The sequence below is a fragment of the Tribolium castaneum genome, chromosome 1 (assembly GCF_031307605.1).
Source record: "Tribolium castaneum strain GA2 chromosome 1, icTriCast1.1, whole genome shotgun sequence".
Taxonomy (NCBI): Eukaryota; Metazoa; Arthropoda; class Insecta; order Coleoptera; family Tenebrionidae; genus Tribolium; species Tribolium castaneum.
Genome location: NC_087394.1, coordinates 5,423,327 through 5,447,076, shown reverse-complemented (window position 1 = coordinate 5,447,076; position 23,750 = coordinate 5,423,327). Strand labels below are relative to the sequence as shown.

The 23,750-nt window shown below is 29.0% G+C and overlaps 1 protein-coding gene across 1 annotated transcript in view; it reads right to left on the bottom strand.

The window, feature by feature from the left end:
- trc (tricornered) overlaps positions 1–21,347 on the bottom strand; it is a 41,512-nt gene extending 20,165 nt beyond the window's left edge. The window contains exon 1 of the mRNA XM_064359705.1: positions 21,140–21,347. Within this exon, the coding sequence (XP_064215775.1) occupies positions 21,140–21,218 (79 nt within the window). The 5' untranslated portion in view covers positions 21,219–21,347. The remainder of the gene's footprint in view (positions 1–21,139) is intronic.
- Positions 21,348–23,750: the final 2,403 nt, after the last annotated feature.

Sequence of the window (23,750 nt, the reverse complement as noted above, 5' to 3'; positions counted from 1 at the left end):
TAATAGATTTTTTCTCTTCTATTTTTTTAAGACAATTTCAAAATCAGATTGCTTTAGAATAATCACTTCTTTAATTTTGGTTCTCTCTTTTAACACCTTTTAGTCCAATATTTCGCGACATTTTTTACTTTTATTTTCTCTTTTTTGAAGCAGTTTTATTATTGCCTTTTCTTCTTTAAAATGTTCATTTTTAATTTTTTTGTTCTTTAATCTCTTCCTTTTACCCGATTATGCTTAATTTTTGTAAATTTTAAGTGAACTTTAAAGTGAAAATTAATTGCAATAAATAAACGTTATTACAATTTCAATAGGTTTTTTCTGCGGCATATCTTCGTTTTCTCTTTCTTTAATCATCTGTTACTTGATGTTTTGAGGTTTTTTCCTTTTATAGTCCTTATAGGTTATAGTCCCAAATAAGATTTTAAATAAACACTAAACTAAAAAAATCTTCTTCTTATCACTTTTTCAATATGTTCTTTTTTTCCATTTCTTCGATTTCTTAAGATGCTTTATTTTCGATTTTTGTGTTTTTTTAACTGGTTTTCTTCTTTTTTTGCTCGGTTTCTTCTATTTTATTTTCTTACTTTTAAGTTCGCTTATGATTTTTCTTATAAGACTTTTTCTTCACCATTTCTAATTCGGTGCTTTAGGTTATTTCGTTTTTTATTTTTCTTTTCGAGAAACTTTGTTATTATTTTGATTGAATCTTTTTATTCATTCTCTAATTTCAATTTCGCGACATTTTTTACTTTTATTTTCTCTTTTTTAAAGCAGTTTTATTGCCGTTTCTTCTTTAAAATGTTTATTTAAATTTTTTTTGTTCTTTATTCTCTTCTTTTTACCCGATTTTGCTTAATTTTTGTAAATTTTAAGTGAATTTTAAACTGAAAATTAATTGCAATAACTAAACATTATACCAATTTCAATACGTTTTTTCTGCGGCATATCTTCGTTTTCTCTTTCTTTAATCATCTGTTACTTGATGTTTTGAGGTTTTTTCCTTTTATAGTCCTTATAGGTTATAGTCCTAAATTAGATTTTAAATAAACACTAAACTAAAAAAATCTTCTTCTTATCACTTTTTCAATATGTTCTTTTTTTCCATTTCTTCGATTTCTTAAGATGCTTTATTTTCGATTTTTGTGTTTTTTTAACTGGTTTTCTTCTTTTTTTGCTCGGTTTCATCTATTTTATTTTCTTACTTTTAAGTTCGCTTATGATTTTTCTTATAAGACTTTTTCTTCACCATTTCTAGTTCGGTGCTTTAGGTTATTTCGTTATTTTTCTTTTCGAGAAACTTTGTTATTATTTTAATTGAATCTTTTTATTCATTCTCTAATTTCAATTTCGCGACATTTTTTACTTTTATTTTCACTTTTTTAAAGCAGTTTTTTGCCTTTTCTTCTTTAAAATGTTCATTTTTTAATTTTTTTGTTCTTTATTCTCTTCTTTTTACCCGATTTTGCTTAATTTTTGTAAATTTTAAGTGATCTTTAAACTAAAAATTAATTGCAATAAATAAACATTATTACAATTTCAATAGGTTTTTCTGCGGCATATCTTCGTTTTCTCTTTCTTTAATCATCTGTTACTTGATGTTTTAAGATTTTTTCCTTTTATAGTCCTTATAGGTTATAAGTCCTAAATAAGATTTTAACTAAACATTAAACTAAAAAACTCTTCTCCTTATCACTTTTTCAATATGTTCTTTTTTTCATTTCTTCGTTTTCTTAAGATGCTTCATTTTCAATTTTTGTGTTTTTTAAACTGGTTTTCTTCTTTTTTTGGTCGGTTTCTTCTACTTTATGTTCTTACTTTTAAGTTCGCTTATGATTTTTCTAATTTTTATTATTTTATTATTATTTTTCTTTTTGAGAAATTTTGTTATTTTTTCATTTTCAATTTCATTTTTTACTTTTATTTTCTCTTTTTTAAAGCAGTTTTATTCCTTTTCTTCTTTAAAATGTTCATTTATATATTTTTTCTTTATTCTTTTTACCCGATTTTCTCTTTTTCTGTTAAACGATGCTTTAGAATAATCTCTTTTTGAATTTTGTTTTTTTAAATGAGCCTCTCTTTAAAATTTTACCTAGATTCTTGTTAAAAAATATTATAAAAAATTAAGAAAAAATAATTCCAATAACGAAAAGTACAAGAGTGTTCCCACCTTTCCATAAAAATGAGCAAACGCTATTTTCGTCCCTTCATCAAATCAATGAAAAATAAACCACCTTTACTTTTATACCCAGCATTTTAACGAGCCATTTACTAAAACCGTCGGTTTTTCTTGGCTTTGGCGCAATATTTATGGAAAAAAACCGTCTCTGTGGAATTTTTCATCGACCGTGGACGACATTTTTAATTCCTTGGACAATTTCGACATCCACGGGAGCGTTTAATTAAGAAAAGGATGTTGCGGAAGCGTCTTCACTGTCATGGTCGATGTGCGTCGCTTCCGCCCACTTCACAATAATGTACAGGGTGTTCCTTAACCTCCGTTCATCAACCCCATCAGTTAAAAATCTCATCCGATCAATATTTTAAAGCAGCGTCTGGACATTGGGGGACAAGAAACAAACGGATCGATCAACTTAACACACACCACACCACACTTGTAATTTTTATTGCATAAAAGCAGCGATTGGAAAAAAAGGTCACGGCTCTTACAAAAGCTAGCTAGATGTTATCGTAGCAGAACTAATTTCTATGTCGGTGAGCGTGCTGTTAATTATCGCACCCGATGTGATTTGGGGAGGTCATTCGGTAATAATGGCGGAAGACCGGTCAGCGTGACCGTATTGTTGAAGTAATCATGTTGAAACGTTTAATTGTGACAATGTTGGGAACTGTGAGGGACGACGAGTAAGACAATGCGGAAAAATGATGACAAAAATAATTGATACTTAGTTCGACGTGTATCATTATTGTATTTACTCTGGCCTGCGGCTTGGCTCGCGTGTTCCACGGAAATTGCGCCCTATTACACACTGCCTGAGAGAATGGCACGAAAAAATAAGTATGTTACAAAAAGATAAACAATGAATCATACTTGAGAGAAAACCTGACAAAAAAAAACAGTTTAAGCTTATTTTAATTGCAATGTCTCAAATTGTTGCAGCTTTCAGCTTCTATTTGTTTAATTCTTAAAACAAATCGTAAAAAAGTGACGACATTTTGATTTGTGGTAGAAAAAAATAAAGAAAAATAACTTATTATTTGTAAATTGGTGTTTAATCTATTTTTAAAAGTGTTTATTTAACTTGCTTTGTTGTCTGCCTGTTTCATATTTTCCGAGCCAAATTTGAATGTACTGAAATTTTGCATGCTTACGGAATCTGCGTGACAATGCAAGTCTATATAGTTAATTACCCCTAAAGGGGTTAGGTTAGGTTAAAAAGGGATTTCCAATTTGTATACCGCATCTTATACAGGGTCGCCAAAAAGTATGGATACAGTTAAATATTTTCATAACGGTTTAACAGAGAAATTTAGGAAACAGTTAAAAGTGTTTAAATCCTATCATCTGAGAGCTTTTTCAAATTTTTATCATCATTTATTTTGAAAATACAAGGCTAACTTGATTTTTTTTTAATAGCACAAAGGGTCAAATTTGATCATTTAAAAAAAAATTGTTTTTCTAAATTCAATGATGTAACATAATACCCACCTTTAGTTATATTAAAAGGTAAAAAAATTTCAATTCAAAAATTTTCTGGAATAATAAAACTAAGTAAGCTTTAAAAATACTGTTTTTAGCGATATCTGTTACTTGTCTATTAGCCAAAAATTAAACTTGGGTGCAATAATTAGTTAGATAATGGTACATTTAAGTAAAACTGAGCGAAAAAATTTTTCATGTTGGTTTATCATGGGGACAGAAGGCCAAAAAGTTAGTGGAAATCATTTTGAACGTCTTGTCTTTTGTAAAAAAAAATTTTAATTAAAATGTGTTCTTTTTCAGTTAAAACTGTTATTTTAACAAATATTTTTAACTTTTACTTATTTTTTGTCAACGTTTAAACAGCAAACAGCTAACGATAGATAAAGACAACATTTCCAAGGCTAGCAAAATTTTAGATTTTTCAAAATTTTCGATTTTTTTTTAAAGTTTTGATTAATTAAATAAGGTATGCATGTGTTATACCAAAAACTGAGAAAAAAATCTCTTCTCAAAAATATTAAATTTGACCCATGTTGCTATTTAAAAAAATCAAGTTAGCCTTGTATCAGAAGAACAAATAGAGATAGAAATTTAATAAACATCTGAAACGACAGAATTTATATACTCTTAAGTGGATACATAAGTTTTGATGAATAGTTTTTATAACATTTAACTGTATCCATACTTTTTAGCGACCCTGTATACCAACTTATACGGTATGTTGTACATTATGACGTCACGGTATATGTGTAAAAAAACGCACTATTCACTCACTTATAGAAATATATCAATACCTACTGATTTTCATTACGTTTTGTTACAAAAAAGTGGCTTTTTTAAATTCATTTTTTTTTTTTTGGATGAGAAGACATAGAACAAAGGTTATAATGAGCTGTCAAATGCTAACGGCTGTTTTCTACCACATACCACTAAACAAGCGCACAAATCAGCAAAATAATGATGTTATTGCAAATCAAAAAAAAGATGATTGTAAAGAAAAAAATATATAAAAAAACAATTTAAAAAAAGCACTAAAAAAGAAAAAAATATGTTTTTCTATCAAAGAAGAATATTTTTGCTTACAAGTGAAGATTCTAAAATTTTTACAAAAACATAATTTTCTCTATTTAGTGCATTTTTTAATTATTTTATTTATTTATTATTATTATTATATTATTATTGTTACATCACTGTTGTCATCATCATTACCTGATTATAATGAGCTAGGCCATTTTAATTTTTTCAACTTAACAATATTAATATTACAGGGTGTCCCAACTAAAATTTGCAACGCCTAGAGTATTGAAAATTACAGGAGATGCAAATTTAAGTTGGGACAACTTGTATAAAAAAGCTCAATTTATACAAACATTTTGTAGTGTTTTTCAAGTTCAAGTTGAAAATTTCTAATTGATACCTACTTATCGCTGGAAAAGTGACAATTAATAATTTTGTAAAAGCAAGAATTGTGCATAATGATGACACCTGACCTGGCCTAAATGACTGAGAAACAATCCCTTCAATTTTACAGTTACTAGTAGAAATAATACCGAATAGTAACAAACATAAATTGCGTCCCTGTTTTATTCAAATAATCGCAGCTAAAGCCCAGCCAATCGCGTATTTTCCGTGATTCACCTTAATTGGAGCTCCACTCTTTGTTGTTTTGAGTGAAAACGTGGATTAAAGCTTCTCTTTTCGTGTTTTTACGAGCTTAATTGGGTCATAAAATGAAAAAGCACGCCGGTTTTTCCTCTGCACTCACTCAATCCATTAGCACAACTAACATACGTAATCACAACATTTTTCTATTCGATTTGGAAAAAGTTCAGGCGTTATCTTTTCGGCCGAGTGGCCGCAATGCGGGATTTAAGCATTTGTTCAAATTTCCCGACTTGCCAAGCGATGCATCATAAGTTCGTGTTCCCGGCACCCGGAGAAAGTTCAAGGTTCCGGCCGCTCCAACCGGATTCAAATTAAAACCCAACTGCACTTTAAGGGTGAGGCCCACATTCATTCGACGGAAACGGAAGCTCCATGAAATGTTTATTAATCCGGCAGTAGAGTTAATTTCGATCACTTCCACAAAACCAAAGCGTCCGACACCACTCTCACCACTATGCCGTCTCGAATCGTTATTATGGGTCCTGGAGCGGTGCCTTGGGTAAGCCACCAAATGCTCTCTCCGCACTTGCGAAACGAATCCTTGCATCTCGTTGCAACAACAACCAACCAACACTCGAGATTGTTTAATTTCATCACGATCGAGTCGCAATAACGGCACGAAAATTGCGCGAAATTATAGAGTATCGGGTGGGATTCCCTCAAAGCATGAAATATGTCATGGGTCGTTAACACCACCACCACATTGTGTCCTTTTGGCAATTTTGGGTTAACGATGCGCCATAACCTGCTTTTATTTCGGATCGATCTCGTTTTCAGATTGGATAATGTGTTACAATGCAGAGGTTACATCCTTATTGCTCGATACACCTCGACAGCTGTTGACCGTGATGACGCAAGTGTGCGTGCGTCATGTGTTTGCTTTCTTGCTTTGCCGATTCCATTAACAATGTTTGGATTTTGTGTGCTTTTGGATTTCGTAATGGTGAACGTCTTGGACTAATGCATAAGATTATGCAAAAGCCAGATTTCCTTTCCATTACTCTATGTTTTTATTAGATTAAAAAAAACAATTTCTAGACTGCGATTTTAATCTCATATTGTTAAGTTAAAAAAATTAAATGGCTTTGTTTATTGTAATCAAGTGTCGATACAAACATGATAACTTGATAGCAATCACTGTTAGTACAATTAGAATTAGATTAAATAGAAATAGACATAGATTAAAATAATTGCACTAATTTACAACACATTTAAAAATTTTAAAAATAAATTATTTAAAAACTTGTTTTAAGAGCGCATTTTGCAATTGTCTTTAGAACCCACTACATCACTTAAAAGAGCAAAGAAAGTCAATAAGTTTGATTTTAAAATGTTTGATGTTTCCGATTTTTTCAAGATTTTGGTGGATTTTCGGAGCCCGGAGCATTTATCGAGCAATAACTCCGGAACTATTAGACCCTATGTTTGGAAAGTTCTTTTAATTATCAATCTTTTTCAAAAAAAGATCATTGTTCTCCGCCTAACAGTTTTCGAAAAAATTGCAAAAATCAAAAATCAGTTAAATAAAAAAAACTTAAAAACTATTAGGATTTTGACAATTTTTTCGACGCCAGTCGATTCCCCGGATGATTTTACATGAATTTTCGTCAAAATAGTTCCATTTTTTTAAATAGTTTTGCCGTAATTGAGAAAATAAAAACCTGAAAAAACTTTTTCTTCTTTTAAAGTAATTGCACTAATTTACAACACATTTAAAAAATCAGTTTTTTAAAAACTTGTTTTCGGAACGCTTTTTGCAGTTGTCTTTAGAACCCACTACATCACTTAAAAGAGCAAAGAAAGTCAATAAGTTTGATTTTAAAATGTTTGATGTTTCCGACTTTTTCAAAATTTTGGTGGATTTTCGGTGCCCGGAGCATTTATCGAGCAATAACTCCGGAATTATTAGACTTGACCCTATGTTTGGAAAGCTCTTTTAATTATCTATCTTTTTTAAAAAAAGATCATTGTTCTCCGCCTAATAGTTTTCGAAAAAATTGCAAAAAGCAAAAATTAGTTAAATAAAAAAAAAACTTAAAAACTATTAGGAATTTGACGATTTTTTCGACGCCAGTCGATTCCCCGGATGATTTTACATGAGTTTACGTCAAAATAGTTTAGCCGTAATTGATAAAATAAGAAACTGAAAAACATTTTCTCCTTTAGCTCTTAGTTTCGCCATAATCGGCGTTAGAAAAGTGATTTTTTTTCGAAATTTTCCCTTGAGACCTTTGCCAGTTTGTAGAGCTTTTCAGGCCGGTTTTAATGAACTTGACATTTTTCCTCCAATAGTCTCGTCATTATCAGCGCTTGAAAAGTGAAAAATGTGAAAAATTCAACATCTTTCTGGCATTTTTTTATGTTCAGCTAAAAAAAAAAATACGGCTTTGTTCACTGTAATTACGCGTCGTCTCGTTATAAAGTATTTAAGTATTCTCTCTTTAAAGATTTAAAATTTTTTAAAGATTAGTCTGCTCCTCAACAGTCATACAGTAAGTTTTTATTTGGCATTTCATCTTTAGACGCATCATATTTTTGTGCTTTTTTATAGTTTTCTTCTTTTTTGACTGGGTTTTCTCTTCTTTTTTCTTCGCCGTTTTACGTTTATGTTTTTTTAAATGTTTTTGTTGATGCTTTAGGTTTTTCGTGATTTATTTTTGATTTTCAAAAACCTTAGCTGTAATTAAGTGTCGATACAAACATGATAACTTGATAACAATCATGGTTGTTAATACTACAATTAGTAAAAAGAGGTTAAATTAATTACACTATGTTACGAATAATAAGTTCTTTGCTATATTTATAATTAATTTTATATAGAAAATTAAAAACAGAAAATTCCAAAATTAAAAAAATCTTCTTTGCATGAATTTGAGATCAAATTTTTCAGTGAAAAACGTATAAAAATTTCTAGAATTTGCCAAAAAAGTCGATGGTAGATCAAGTTTAAACTTTTCTCTGGATTTCGTAACATATTTTAGTGAATTGCTAAACTAGAAGTACTTTGCCAAATTAAAGTGAAATTCGAACGCATTCTTTTTTGTTACTACTAAAACAGAAACATTTTGACAAAAAGGCAGAAAACCAAATAAAAAAATCGTTTTTTGAGTTTTTATTGATCGATTTAGATTCGATGAAAACTAACGTAAAAAACGCTAAATTAGGTCTGAAATATATACTTTTTAAAATTTTGTAAATATTTTGAATCAAAACAAAACGTTTTGTGTAATTTTTCATGAACGTAAGAACATTTTTAAATGAAATAAATTTCTTACAAAAATGTAAAAAAATTATAAAATTGCTACATGTTTGTGAGTTTATGGATAAAATCAATAATCAGTCTTTTGTGCATATGCCAAAAATGAAATATGAGTTCAAGGCCAGTGTAATTTCGCAAGGGCGTCTTCAAGGAACCCGAATGAATGTCATTTCCGGAGATACATCAATCACTTCGTACTAACAGAATCGTTTTTTATTCACACTTCATTCAATTTCGTCACGTCAGAATCAATTATTGGCATTTTTTCACGTCTTCCGCATAAAGAAATGGCGTAAATCCGGCTCGAAGAAAAAAGCGCAACAAGTTGCAATTTCTGGATTTGGTCCAAAACTTTGACTTCCAGGTGGGCATATTTGTGATAAGATAAGCAAGTGCATTAACCGCGCCTTTGTCGCAATTATTTTAATGAAAAATTGCGACTTTCACTCGACTATAAAAACGCTTCGATCTAATTGTTTATTGTCTGAAAAGTTCAAACAAAGTTCACTGGATTTTTATTGAACTTTTGATGGTAATGGTCGGTTTGTTGCGCTTGTAACTCGGTCATTAAACGCTTTATTTTCTAACCGACTTGATAGCACACAGTACAGTGAAAGGATGTGGGGAGAAAGTGCCGTTTTTTTCATAATCAAACCCTTTCCAAAGCGCGCAATTCGGCAAAAAACGTGTTGCACTTGCGGAAATACTCAACATTTTGTAATTTTACAACGATTACGTTAGACCAAGAAAGGGAGATGTGGCAACGAGTTTTCTCTGGCTGCAGTAGAAATTACATTCGTTTAAGGGAAATGAAAGCGCGGTTCAAACACTTTTTCAAACTGACTTATAATAGAACGATTCCGAGAATTTTACATTTTACATAAACTATTCCACTCTATTGGGATTTTTACTGGCCTTATCTCACACAATTTAAACAACCAACTAATAAAACAATAAATATTTTACTCTACAAATTACGCCGAGTTGTGTAAAATTTAATTAATAAAAAGTCACCAAAAATTGTTAAAAAAATTTGAACAACAAATAAATTACAACACCACACGCAGTCATGACGGTAATTAAGCTCAATATCAGATTAAAATCGCGTCTAATTTACACTTTAATGTGACCAAAGACGAATATAATTTGCACACTCTAACCACAATGATTTATTGTTTATTTATTTATTAATTCGTAAACAATTCACTTTTGCGAATGAAATATATTTAATGAGAATAAAACGGTAATGTTAGCCGAAATCATTGTTTGAAATTAATTGCACTGGGTAAACATCTGGTGCCAAAGTTAAATAATTTTAAATTTGAAAAATTTTGTTAAAAAAATGGTAGAGGAAGGCGTAAAGGCAGAAAACCTGAGTCTCTAAATCTGGAAAGATTAAAAACTAGAAATAAAATCCGAAAACTGAAAATATAAAATAAACTAAGTTTTGTGAATAAGATGAAAAAATTAAAGCAGAAAACCTGAATATCCCCAAGTTAGGAAAAAACTATAATTTCAAAATGTGACAAATCTCTTGAAATAATGAAACATACTATAAAAATTTTGTGAATTAAAATCAAAATATTTAGAAAACTGGTTGAACATTTTTGTTAAAAAACGTTGAATGGAGAAAACCTGTATGTCTCTAAATCAGAAAAAATTAAAAATTAGAAATAAAACTTGAAAAATCTACTGAATATAAAAAAAAACTAAAGTTTTGTAAATAAAATTGAAAAAATTAAAGCAGAACATTAGAATGTCGCCAAATTTGGCGAAGTTAAAAACTATGATTTCCAAGTGTGACAAATATACCCAAATATCTTTAGAAAACTGGCGCCAAAGTTATATATTTTTAAATTTGAAAAATTTTGTTAAAAAAATGGGGGAAGAAGACGTGAAAGCAGGAAATATAAAAAAATATAAAATATATATAAAGAAAATGTAAAAAAGCTGAAAACCTCATAAATGAGGTTCAAAATTAAAAAAAGTAAAAAACAAAGTCTAGTATAATTAAACAAAAGATAAAAAAGTTATAAAAAATCTTGTTGCTAGTTTCAAATTACGTTTATTTCTATTTTTATTTAATATTTTTTTAAAAACACATGCACAAAGCACGTTCAAAGCGACCTAATCGTATTAATTAATTTTAATAAAATAGTGTAGAAAAATTCTGAAAAAATTCTGTGTAGTTTAAAAAAAAACAGTAAAAATATACTTTTAGCAGACTCACTTTGTATATTTTTATTTACTTGTCGCTTGATTTCAGCGAATTCCAAGTGATTTAAAGCAATTTGCTTTGTAAATATAAAAAAAATGTCTTTCATATTTAAGGTAGCATTAACATTCTTGAAACTTCTAATCTGTTCTATTAATAATTTTATTAAAAACTGGCAGTTTTTTGAAAATCGTGACCCTTAAACTGAAAATGAAAAGTTCCAAACTATCCAAGTTCACATTTTGTCGAACATCCAATTTTCCTTCAAAGTTAAATTTAATTAATAAAAAGTCACCAAAAAATTGTTAAAAAAATTTGAACAACAAATAAATCACAACACCACACGCAGACATGACGGTAATTAAGCTCAATATCAGATTAAAATCGCGTCTAATTTACACTTTAATGTGACCAAAGACGAATACAATTTGCACACTCTTTAACCACAATGATTCATTTTAATTCGTAAACAATTCACTTTTGCGAATGAAATATATTTAGATGAGAATAAAACGGTAATGTTCGCCGAAATCATTGTTTGAAATTAATTGCACTGGATAAACATCCTGTCCACGTAATGTTTAATAAGAACTCGGGCATTATTTTGTGGTAGACATAGACCACACCACCGATCGAAAATATAAATGTTGTGTGGTGGAAGTGGTTCGAAAAAAACTTATAATATTGTCGAGACATTGTAGTGTGGTGGCTAGACGAAGAGATCGATATTTTATTTCGAGGACAATAAAGTTCTACAGGAGTTTAAAAGAAAATTGACTCTAGAAAAGTATACGAGCGGGAGTTGTTCAGCTGTCTTGGCTGATTTAGATCAAGAACACGTTATCTTATTATCTAATCCGGTATTGGCGATTTAAGTGTGACGTAAATTTCCGTTCCAATAAAAGGTTTCGCAATATTGATGTTTTTCAAAATTAATTCAACAATTTGCTAAAAAGCCGCAACTATTTCCGTTTTAGTTAGAGAGTTATTGCAGACGTGATTAATAATTTCAGTTACACAATGTGAGAAGGAAAACTGACTGCTTCTTCAAACAAAAATATTTTGCAATAAATTTAAATTTTTGGGGTTTTTTAAATCGATTTTTCGTTTTGAGTGAAAAGCTCACTTATTCAAGCCAAAAAGTTTGTATGAAAAACACGCAACTTCGTTTAGACTTCATTTTTTTGACAATTTTCCGATGCCAAAGTTTAATTCAAAAAATCTTATAAAAAAATGGTAGAAGAAAACGTTAAAGTGGAAAACCTGATCTCTAGATTTAAAATTTAAAAACTAGAAATAAAATCTGAAAAATCTACTGAAATAAAACTGAAAAAATTAAAACAGAAAACCTAGATGTCTCCAAATTTGGAGAAGTTGAAAACTATAATTTCAAAATGTTACAAATCTCCTGAAATAATAAAACAAACTACGAAAAAAAGGTGGAAGAAGACGTTAAAGCAGAAAACCTGTATGTCTCTAAATCTGAAAATATTAAAAACTAGGAAGAAAATCTGAAAAATCTACTGAAAATAGAAAATAAACTGAAAGTTTGTCAATAAAATAGAAAAAATTAAAGCAGAAAACCTGAATGCCTTCAAAGTTGTAGAAGTTGAAAAGTATAATTTCTAAATGTGACAAATCTACTGAAATAGTGGTAGTGACTTTGAATGCTTTGTGAATGAAGTTCAAAATTTTTAGAAAACTGGCGCCAAAATTAAATATTTTTAAATATGAAAAATTTTGTTAAAAAAATGGTAGAAGAAGACGTGAAAGTAGAAAACCTAAAAGTCTCTAAATCTGAAAAGTTTAAAAACTAGAAATAAAATCCGAAAAATCTACTGAAGGTATAAAATAAACTAAGTTTTGTGAATAAGATGAAAAAATTAAAGCAGAAAACCTGAAAATCCCCAAGTTTGGAAAAGTTGAAAACTATAATTTCAAAATGTGACAAATCTCCTGAAATAATGAAACTATAAAATTTTTGTATTTTTTTTTAAATTTGAAAAATTTTGTTAAAAAACGGTGAAAGAAGACGTGAAATCAGAAAACATGTATGTCTCTAAATCAGAAAAAATTAAAAACTCGAAATAAAACCTGAAAAATCTAGTGAAAATAAAAAACAAACTGAAAGTTTTGTGAATAAAATTGAAAAAATTAAAGCAGAACATCAGAATGTCTCAAAATTTGGCGAAGGTGAAAACTATAATTTCCAAATGTGACAAATATCCCCTGAAATAATGAAACAGTCTCCGAAAACTTTGTGAATTAAGTTCAAAATATTTAGAAAACTGGCGCCAAAGTTAAATATTTTTAAATTTGAAAAATTTTGTTAAAAAAATGGTGGAAGAAGACAAGAAAGCAAAAAATATAAAAAATACATAAAGAAAATATAAGAAAACAAATAAGGTTCAAAATTTAAAAAAGTAAAAAACAGAGTCCAGTGTAATTAAAAAAAAAGGTAAAAAGTTATAAAAAACTTGTTGCTAGCTTCAAATTACGTTTGTTTCTATTTTTATTTAATATATTTTTTAAAACACATGTACAAAGCATCGGTTGTTTTAAAATGACATAAAAATACTAATAATTTTTCGAAGCGACCTAAACGTATTAATTAATTTTAATAAAATACCGTAGAAAAATTCTGAAAAAATTCAGTGTAGTTTTAAAAAAACAGTAAAAATATACTTTTAGCAGACTCATTTTGTATATTTTTATTTACTTGTCCTTTGGTTTCAGCGAATTCTAAGTGATTTAACTAAATTTCAAGCGATTTGCTTTGTATATATAAAAAAATATCTTTTATATTTTATAAACTTTGAATTTTTCTTGAAACTTCTAATCTGTTCTATTAATAACTTTATTAAAAACTGTCAGTTTATTGAAAATCCTTATGTAAATTCGTGGCCCTTGAACTGAAAATAAAAAGTTCCAAACTACCCAAGTTCACATTTTGTCGAAGTTTTCAAACATCCGATTTTCCTTCAAAGTTATTTTATTTTTGGTAAAGTTATGCAAGCACCGCCAACGAAAGATCGTTATTGTAATTTAGAAAATTCACGAAAATAACCGTCCAAGTCCAGAATCTATAAATAACCGAGTGCGACGTCACTCCGTAAACAATTACAGACTGCTATCTCCAAGAGAAAAGTCACAAAAGGTGAACTGAAATTAACACCAATTGGACATTAATCGAGACGTCAGCACCAATAAACAATCTTCGATTTTGATTTTTTCGTTCGACTTACGTTTGTTTTGCTCAGGACTCAGAAAACGCAATTGATGACACAAACGTTCGCATGCTCACCACCAAGACTGCGAACAGCTGATGTCCGGCTTCTGATTTCGGCGTTTCCTGCGCGACGCAGGAGACGGTCGCGAACCGACTGAGTCGTGGCGGCGGCGGCGGAGGCGGCGACGTGAATGGCGCAGGATGCGCGACGTTGCCACATAAATCAATGTTGTGTGTAACACCCGATGACCCGAAATGTGGGTCAAGATTAAGTCCCAATGGCACGATGGGGCAACTACGTTCGCTCTCGTTACGTTAGGTTAAGGGCTGGGGGTGGGTTTGATAATTTTCAAGGTCGACATATGGTAATTTACCCATTTAAAAAATAGTTATTTACGTAATACGTGCGGCAGGTTAGTTTTACAGCGTGAAGTCAACATAATTTTCCTATTACATTTTATTTTTTCACCCCTAATACCTTTCATCATCTGAATTCTCCACTTTTTAAATGTTTTAAATTATATAACAATATTACAATAGATTTAGATATTTTCTTCAATAATTTGCAAAATAAAACTGTAAAGATGAAACTACTAGAACATTTTTCTTCCTAATTTATAATGTTCTGTATATTGATTGTCTCAATTTTTGTCAATTTTGTTCTTCTTTAGTATTTCTTTTTATATATTATATTGTTATATTTGTAAGAACTACCCGTTCATTTATTATATTTATTATATGGTCCACTATAAACTAAAAAGTCTGTTGAAAATAAATTCTATTATTATTATTAATTTTAAAAATTTGGGGTTTGTTTTTATTATAAATTTGAAAACACCAAAGAAAAGATCTAAACATTCTCTCCCAAATAAGCTAAAAAGACTTTCAAAATCAATAAAAACGGCAAAGTTATCGATTTTTGAAGTCAAAGATGCAAATCCAAAAATTTTCAAAAAACCTTAAATATTTCGACAACTGTCGCCAAAGTTAAATATTTTTAAATTTGAAAAATTTTCTTAAAAAAATGGTGGAAGAAGACGTGAAAGCAGAAAACCGGTATGACTCTAAACCTGAAAAAAAAATAAACTAGAAATAAAACCTGAAAAATCTACTAAATTTTTTTTTTAATTTTTCTTACAAATAAGTGAAAAAAGACGTGAAAGCAGTAAACCTGTATATCTCTAAACCATAAAAAAACTAGAGATAAAATCTGAAAAACTACTAAAAATAAAAAATAAACTGAAAGTTTTGTGAATAAAATTGAAAAAATTAAAGGAGAACACCTGAATGTCTCCAAATTTGGCGAAGTTGAAAACAATAATTTCCAAATGCGACAAATCTCCTGAAGTAATGAAAAAAAACCCTGAAAACTTTGTGAATTAAGTTCAAAATCTTTAGAAAATTGGCGCCAAAGTTGAAAATTTTTAAATCTGAAAATTTTAAAAACTGTAGAAATAAAATCTGAAATTTGAGGTTTGCAATTTTTTTTAGAAATTTGAAAACATCAAAGAAAATATCTAAACCTTCTCTTCCAAATAAGTCAAAAAAAAGATTTGAAAATTATTAAAAACGGCAAAGTTATTGATTTTTGAAATCAAATATGCAAATCCAAAAATTTTCAAAAAAAAACCTTAAATATTTCGACAACTGGTGCCAAAGTAAAATATTTTTAAATTTGATAAGTTTTGTTAAAAAAATGGTGGAAGAAAACGTGAAAGCCTGTATGACTCTAAACCTGAAAAAAAAAACTAGAAATAAAACCTGAAAAATCTACTAAAAATTTTTGAAAATTTTTGTTACAAATAAGTAGAAAAAGAGGTGAAAGCAAAAAACCTGTACGTCTCTAAACCAGAAAAAAAAAACCTAGAAATAAAACCTGAAAAATCTACTGAAAATATAAAATAAACTGAAGGTTTTATAAATAAAGTTGAAAAAATTAAAGCAGAACACGTGAATGTCTCCAAATTTGGCGAAGTTGAAAACAATAATTTCCAAATGCGAGAAATCTCCTGAAGTAATAAAAAAAACCCTGAAAACTTTGTGAATTAAGGTCAAAATCTTTAGAAAATTGACGCCAAAGATGAAAATTTTTGAATCTGAAAATATTAAAAACTGTAGAAATAAAATCTAAAATTTGAGGTTTGCTATTTTTTTAGAAAGATCAAAGAAAAGATCTAAACCTTCTCTTCCAAATAAGCCAAAAAAAAATTCAAAATTATTCAAAACGGCATAGTTATTCATTTTTGAAGTCGAAAATACAAATCCAAAAATTTTTAAAAAACCTTAAATATTTCGATAACTTAAATTTAAGTATTGAGGAAGCAGATAAAAACTCCCTTAAAATAACTCGAGCAATCCAAAAATGCAGGAAAAAATTGCTTCTCACTTAAAATAAAAAAGTTGATAACGATTTCCGGTATAACCGGAAGTGCCGCCATGTTGAAAATATATTCATTGATCAGGACCTCATGCATTATGGTTGTATACAAACTTTCAGATGAATATCATTAGTAGAACTCTCAATACTTCTAATGTCAAATTTAGACGTAACACCCTGTATACTACTAGATTGTTATGAAAAATATTCAACTGAATTCGAATCCGTTGGTCGTTTTAGGATTTAAAATTGGCTTCATTAGCAAAAAATTGACAAAAACCTATAAAATCCGACAAATTTTACGTTTTCTTCCTTCTGGATAAAACTAGAATATATGTTGATTTTTGCCCAAGTTACCCACGGCTAAGTTTTGATAAAGAGAAACCGAAAAAAATCCAATTCAAATGAGAGCATTAATTAATTTTCTTTAAACGAGAAAACAACGGCCTAGAAAAATACACACAAAAATTAAGAAAAAAATAAAAAGCATGTCGCTTAACAAAGTTGAGGAATTATGGGCACGATGGCGCGTTCGGATAACTAAAAATAGTTAATACCAAATTTAAATTCGCAAGGTTGGCAAGCCTTATCGGATGTCCTCCATACGGCGGCATAAATTAAGCAACAAAGGGAATAAAAATGAATAAAAGATAATGAAAAAGGAAATTTCTGCTGTTTACTGTAACGGATTATTTATAAAGTATACGGAGCACGTGCGTGGGTCTAACAGGGGCATCAGAAAAAGAACTGAAAATAACGGTTATTTTATTATTATCCATGTACCAAGTGCTTTTTCACGTTTATAACATTGAAACGTACAAATATTTCACGAGAAATTGGAGAGCGCACTAACTGAATTCACCACAAAAAATTCTCGAGTAAATTTTACGGCGAAAAAAGATAACAGCTGAAAGGCACAAAGTTCAGTAAGTCAAAAAATCAAATTCAACAAAAAAATTTGTGTGAATCATTGTTCTGTTCCAATTATCACGTCTGAGTAACAATCACTCTTTCGCTTCGGAAACTTTTCTCTCCAACTACCAACATTCCTTTAAAAAACACGGAAAGCACTCCTTAACCAACAATTAATGAAAAATAATTAGTAACAATTTTAGACAAACTTACATCTTAACATGGTCCAAAAAAAGTTTAAAACAACTTACGTACCCTCAAAATTTTACTTTCTTATTTTTTTATTTTCTACAATGTGTTCAAAAATGGTTGTTCATCAAGTCGACTATGGAATTCATCGAATTCAAATGACTATTTGACAAAGATGACCTCTGTCAAATCTTTGAATTGGAATTTTATTCCCTTTTTTGCAGTTTTCAGCAAATTTATTTCAATTTTAAGGTTTGTCTTAATTTGTATTTTATATTTTCGTGATTTTTGTTGTTGTGTACTCTTTAGTTTTTAGATTTGAAGACTTTTTTGTATTATTTTGACGGCATTCACAATTTAAATTAGGTGGCACATTACGTTCAAATTTCATAGGTCACTTGATGAACAACCATTTTTGAACACTTTGTACTAAAATTGCATAAAAAATCAAGGTCAAAACATGAATTAAAACAATTTCAAAATTAATAAAATAAAAAAATAACATTTGAACAACTTTTTTTTTTGAATAAAACTAGAAATTTCTGTGTAATATTAGTTCTTAAGATACAGTAAAAAAAATACTTTTAGAAGACGTAGTAGTTCCATAAGGTAGAAATAAAAACATTCGTTCATCTAAATCAAAAAAAAGAAATAATCTTTAAATTAAAAAAACTGTTTTGGAATTAATACCAAAGCGGAGGAAAACTGCAAGTACTATAATTTTTGTTAATTTTTTACGAAAGTTAGTGACAAATATTATATTTCCTCAAGCATTTATGAAGCCTTACTATTTTTTAACGATTTGACAATTTTTGTAAATTATCTTTTTGTAAATTATCCTTAAACAAATCAGCGTTCAAGTGAAAAATGTAGCTAAATATATTCACGGAAAAAGGCATTTTTTACATAATTTAGCATTTTTTCAGTTTATTTTTTACAATATTTGCTTTACTACAAAAATAAATTCCAAATTCCATATTTTCGGACAGAGTACTACATATTTCCTTAAATCCAATTATGAATCTTATCAATTATCAATATTTCCAAACTAAACAATGAGGTCAAGTTAAGCCAAATGAATACTGTGTTATAATGATAACTGATAAGTTCCTAGATTAAAAAAGTGCCCCTGTAACTACTACTCTTTCAGAATGTGTAAAAAAATATTAAAACTCCTATTTCTTTGACCTGGCCTGACCTGACCTGAAAGCACAGTCCCATTTTTCCAGAACATTTTTGTTCGTTCTGAAATACTGAAAAATGAAACAAGAGGAGCAAAACCTCATTATCTTGATGTATGGCAATGATATTTTTCCCAATTCTTAATGTAATATTCCTTAATTAACTATTCGTTTTCCATAATTAATGAAACAATATTAAGTAAATACCTTAAATTAATCCCCTTATTGATTATATGATCCTAGAGAAATGAGTTCACGTTAAATCAATATAAAACCCCACTGTGCATACATTATGCCACGAGATAAAAACCAGCTTTGCTGACACAACCTATCTATGATGAATCGATTATCTAACTAAATCAATAATAATTGGTCAAAACACCTAAAAACCTTCCAATTGAATCGTTTTGTATTCATCGTACGACCACGCCACAAACGGAACGATACACAATACCGTAATAAAGACCTAAATTTCACGGTAATTAATCGAGGTTAAGTGGTGGATGGTTAGATGCGACGATAATGTCTTGTCGAAACAAGCGAATACATCAATTACCGATCGCGTGCATGTCGTCGTCCACCTACGACAGGATTTTTTCTAGAGCGTGACGAAATCGATGCACTTGAATTAATCAAATAGCGGAAAAAATATTATCGAATGGATCAAGGCTAGTGGTTAGTTACCCTATAAAATATTAAGCGAGGTCGGAAAATTAGATGGGAAGACAGACGTTTTCTGGGTGCTTGAATGACTGTGAAATAACCCAATTGAAAATGAGAAAATCAGTCACTGAATCATCCATCATTTCATCATCATCATCATTACTATCACTAAAGATGCTATCTATCTCTTATCAAAACTACGACAAGGACGTGTTGTTTTCCCTCATCCCAGAGGCGGTTCAGACTATGTCACAACATTGCAATTTTTTATCAAAAAATGAAAAAGTCCACTAGAAAATTAATCATTTTGTTTCGACGAAAGCCGTAAATACTAACCTGATTCACCTAAAAATATTTTCAGGTAGATATACAGGGGTGTTCTGAAATTAGCTACAATACAATATTATGTTTTTTTAAACAGAACACTTGCTACTTTTAAATTTTTGAATGTAACTTTTAACATACATTTAAGCTAAATTGTGGGCCCATCTTGCGTTGTTTTTTGCAATCATTTTTGACGAAATTATTATTTCAAAACAATATTACATAAAAATTCAGAATTCAAGAAAAGTAAGACTTTCAAATTTTCAAACAAAAAAGGTCAAACTTAAAGAATATAATTTTTTTAGCTCACTGCAATCAAAAAGATAAGAAATGAAGAGATTGGTTAAAAGCAAGTTTTTTAAAAATTGTCTCACTAAAAATAATAACAGTTAAGTGTCTCTTGCTAATTATTCAAAAAATATTTAACATAAAAATTGTTAACTATTATTTAACTGTTACTGAACTTAACTTTTCAAATCAAATTTCTTTTTAGTTATTTATATTAGACATTTAAAACTTTAATGTTTCTAAGTAGACAATTTAATAATCTTTGAGAAGCAAAAAAAAATAGAAAGTTTCATATAACTTTTTCAAGTTATTCAACTTTTAACAAACTTCATATTTTTTACGTTTCTAATTTCAATTCACTAAACAATTGATACAGATTTAAGTTTAAATTTCCCCCTAAAATAAAATATATAAAACTATACAAAATCGAATAAAACAAGTTTAGATCAAAATCACAAGTTTGTATTGCAACTCATTTCTAAAACAGCCTGTATATAAAGTGCCAATTTTTTTTAAGATTTTAAGAGTTAAAGTTGCGCATTTTTATGCTGATTGATTATCTAAAAAATAATTTGATGTCATTTTTAGTTTTGGAATTATAGAGAAAAATAAAAAAAAATAATTTTCGTTTTTATTTATTTAAGGGAAAACCAAAAGAACTGGACGTTTTTAAATAGACACTTTTTTACAAGAAATGTAAATGACAGAATCAGATTCCTTGTAAAAAGTGCCTGAAGAACGTCCTAGGCAAAAACATTAGTTCTTTTGGTTTTCGCTTGGAAAAAATAAAAAACGAAAATTGCAAATTTTTCATTTTTTTTATAAAATAATTCAAAAACTAAACCAAAAATTGGTTGCCCGGCTTTTGTAAAAAATATTTTTCGATGATTTAAAGGTGGGACTGTAGTTATTCGAGTAGGAATAAAAATTTCTCAACAAATTATTTGTTTAAAAAATCCTCGAAAAGTGTTTGCTTTGACGCAATTTTGCGCCATTTACACAGAGTGATTCAACCTCCGTACACCTTGAACATCAATTTCAAAACCAAAAGAACTTTCAGCCAAGTCAAGGCTACGAGTACTACAACATAAACACAATTCAATTGCCGATTAAAATTTCAAATAGCCAAGTAAGTGCTCTGGTGACTCAGAGAAAAGAGTACCGTTTCATTTATACCTCTATCCTTTTGACTGACGTTCTGCAGGAGGACTCTACAAGGGTACCACATTCTGAAAAAAGTCACATCCAAGCACATTCCCCGAACACAATCCAGTTTGGTGGCAAATTTTTGTCCTTTTGGTTAATTATCACAATTTTTACAACAACGGAAATCGATTGATAGACAGCGTCGTCGTCGACGGAGTCATGTCCGTTCGACGTTCATTCGACAACTGAAATCACTTATCGAGGATGTAATAATAGATTCCTTATTAAAATAACTCGCGAAACTTCGTCGTCACCTGTCAATAGCGGTTTTTTATCGCAGATAACGACGATAAAACGGGATCGAAACGTTTACCGGCTTGGAAAATTGAAAATGTGGTGCGTTGTTTCAGCAGGAAAAATGATTAATTTCCTAATCAATGATGGCGGCAATTATTGAACAATCGTTACACCTGAACACTCTCTCGTCTTGTTTCAAAATTTAACTGTAAAATGTGCGTATGTGTGACAATAAAACTGTCAATAAAGTGCATTATCACTTATCACTTTAAATTTTGCATAAAAACCGTTAGTTATTAGAAAAGTGTTCAAGCAATCTATTTTGCGGTTTTCCAATCGCAAGATGAATTATTTTAGCTGATTTAAACCACTTTAATTGCAATCAAATTTTCGTTCGCTTTCTGCAAATTGGCTGTAAATTTTTTTGATGACATTTAAATGCGCTGATAAGAACAAACAATTATTTATACGGTTAAAAGTTGCATATAAATAAATATTAGTTAATAACTGTAATTCTTTATCTTTTTTAAAACCGGTAACAATGAAACTTTGTGCTACGTAAATGCATGTTTACCATTAGTAATACTTATCATTATCAAACAAGTTCTTCCTTTTGTTTTGTTTAAATGCACTATCAACAATGGTAATTAAAAAAGAAATTAATTTGAAATAATTCGAAATTTTCTTGTAACAAAATTAAAACACAAAAAAAACAAAAATCAATATTTTTTGCAGCGCTTTACAAAATTATTATTACAAGGGTTAATCATAAATTCATTAATAAATCAAAAGCATTTGACAATGTGAGCACTTGTCCAGCTTTTTGAAACAAAAATTAATCCAAAAAAAACTGGAACAGGTTGATTTTAATTATTTCTATACCAACAATTATAAAGTCATTGGTTTTGAATATTTTATGGCAACCGATATTTTTGTTTACTGTTATTCTTTCTAGTAAAAATAGAAAAATAAAAAACAAATATAAATTAAAAATAAATAAAGATAAAAAAATAGGTACTGATAAAATAACGTACACCAAAAAAGCGTTTCTTCATGTTATTGTCTTACCTTATTTTAAAATAAGTGAGTATTTGTTTAATAATTACCATAAAACCAATAATTACAGTCGAACTTTGATAAGTCGAAAATACGATAACTTTTTAGTATGTCGTATATTCTCCCCTACCAGTGATACTTTAAATCAAGTGACACTTTTTTTACGTATTTTTTGTCTTTAAATAAGATGACAGCATACTATGTAATGTCAAATTAGTTCTTTGTTGCGGCAAAACATGTATTTTTCGTATACTTACTGATTATTTTATTATTAACTCACTATATGCATTCAAATCTTAAGTTTCGTTATTTTTTGAGTTATTTTTGATAACACAAATTTTCGATAACTCTTAACTCTTTTGCTCGCAACTGCCCACTCGAGTTATCGAGGTTCGACCTTAATATAGAAGCTACACAAAACACTAAATAAAAAAATCACCTCCTTTGAAATAAGACAAGAACAGTAAGATAACTCAATAACTTTTTTCAACTTTTCTTTTACTATATTCTCATTTACCCTATTTTTTATTACTTAATTAAAAATGCTGTCATTTGAAAAAACTAAAAATGAGAAGTTTATTTTTGAAAAATTACCCGCAACAGTGATACGAATTTTTTGTCTTAATTTTGATTTACTCTGTTTATTAATTCCAAGTGATGGAGATATTGTTGCCTATAGATATTTTAGTGTCTATGATAGCAAAAATCTTAATTCCATTCAAAATCCTTTAATTAAAATTCACTATAAATTGATTCAGCAAGAAATTCCTCTTAAACACAATACATGATCATATTTTACTGAATCTTTCTGAATATCAAAGATTTTTCTCCAGAATTAAATGCAAAATTTAAATAATCTGTAACTAAAACAAGGTGGCTCAAAATATTTACCATAGTTTTTCCAGTATTCATATATTTAATTTATTTTGCTTTAAATTTTAACAGAATTTTTTTTAACACAGTGATTCAGCAAAACGTAGAAACCGTTGTTTTAAAATAACTTTCAACCCTTTCAATAACTATTTCAACAACGTATTTAGTCCTATTTCACATTTCCAATTTTTGGGTTATTTGATAAAAAAAATTGCTACTCTTTCCAATTGATTTATTCACTCTAATAAATTACAAAAAAAATGTAATGGATAATGTTGTTTATTCCAAATATCAACATATTATTTAGAATACAAGTTTACAACTATTATTAATTTATCAGTGGCAAAAACTTAAAAATTTTAAAATTTAATTGCGAAAATATAAAATACAAATTAAAAATAATTAAAGATAAAAA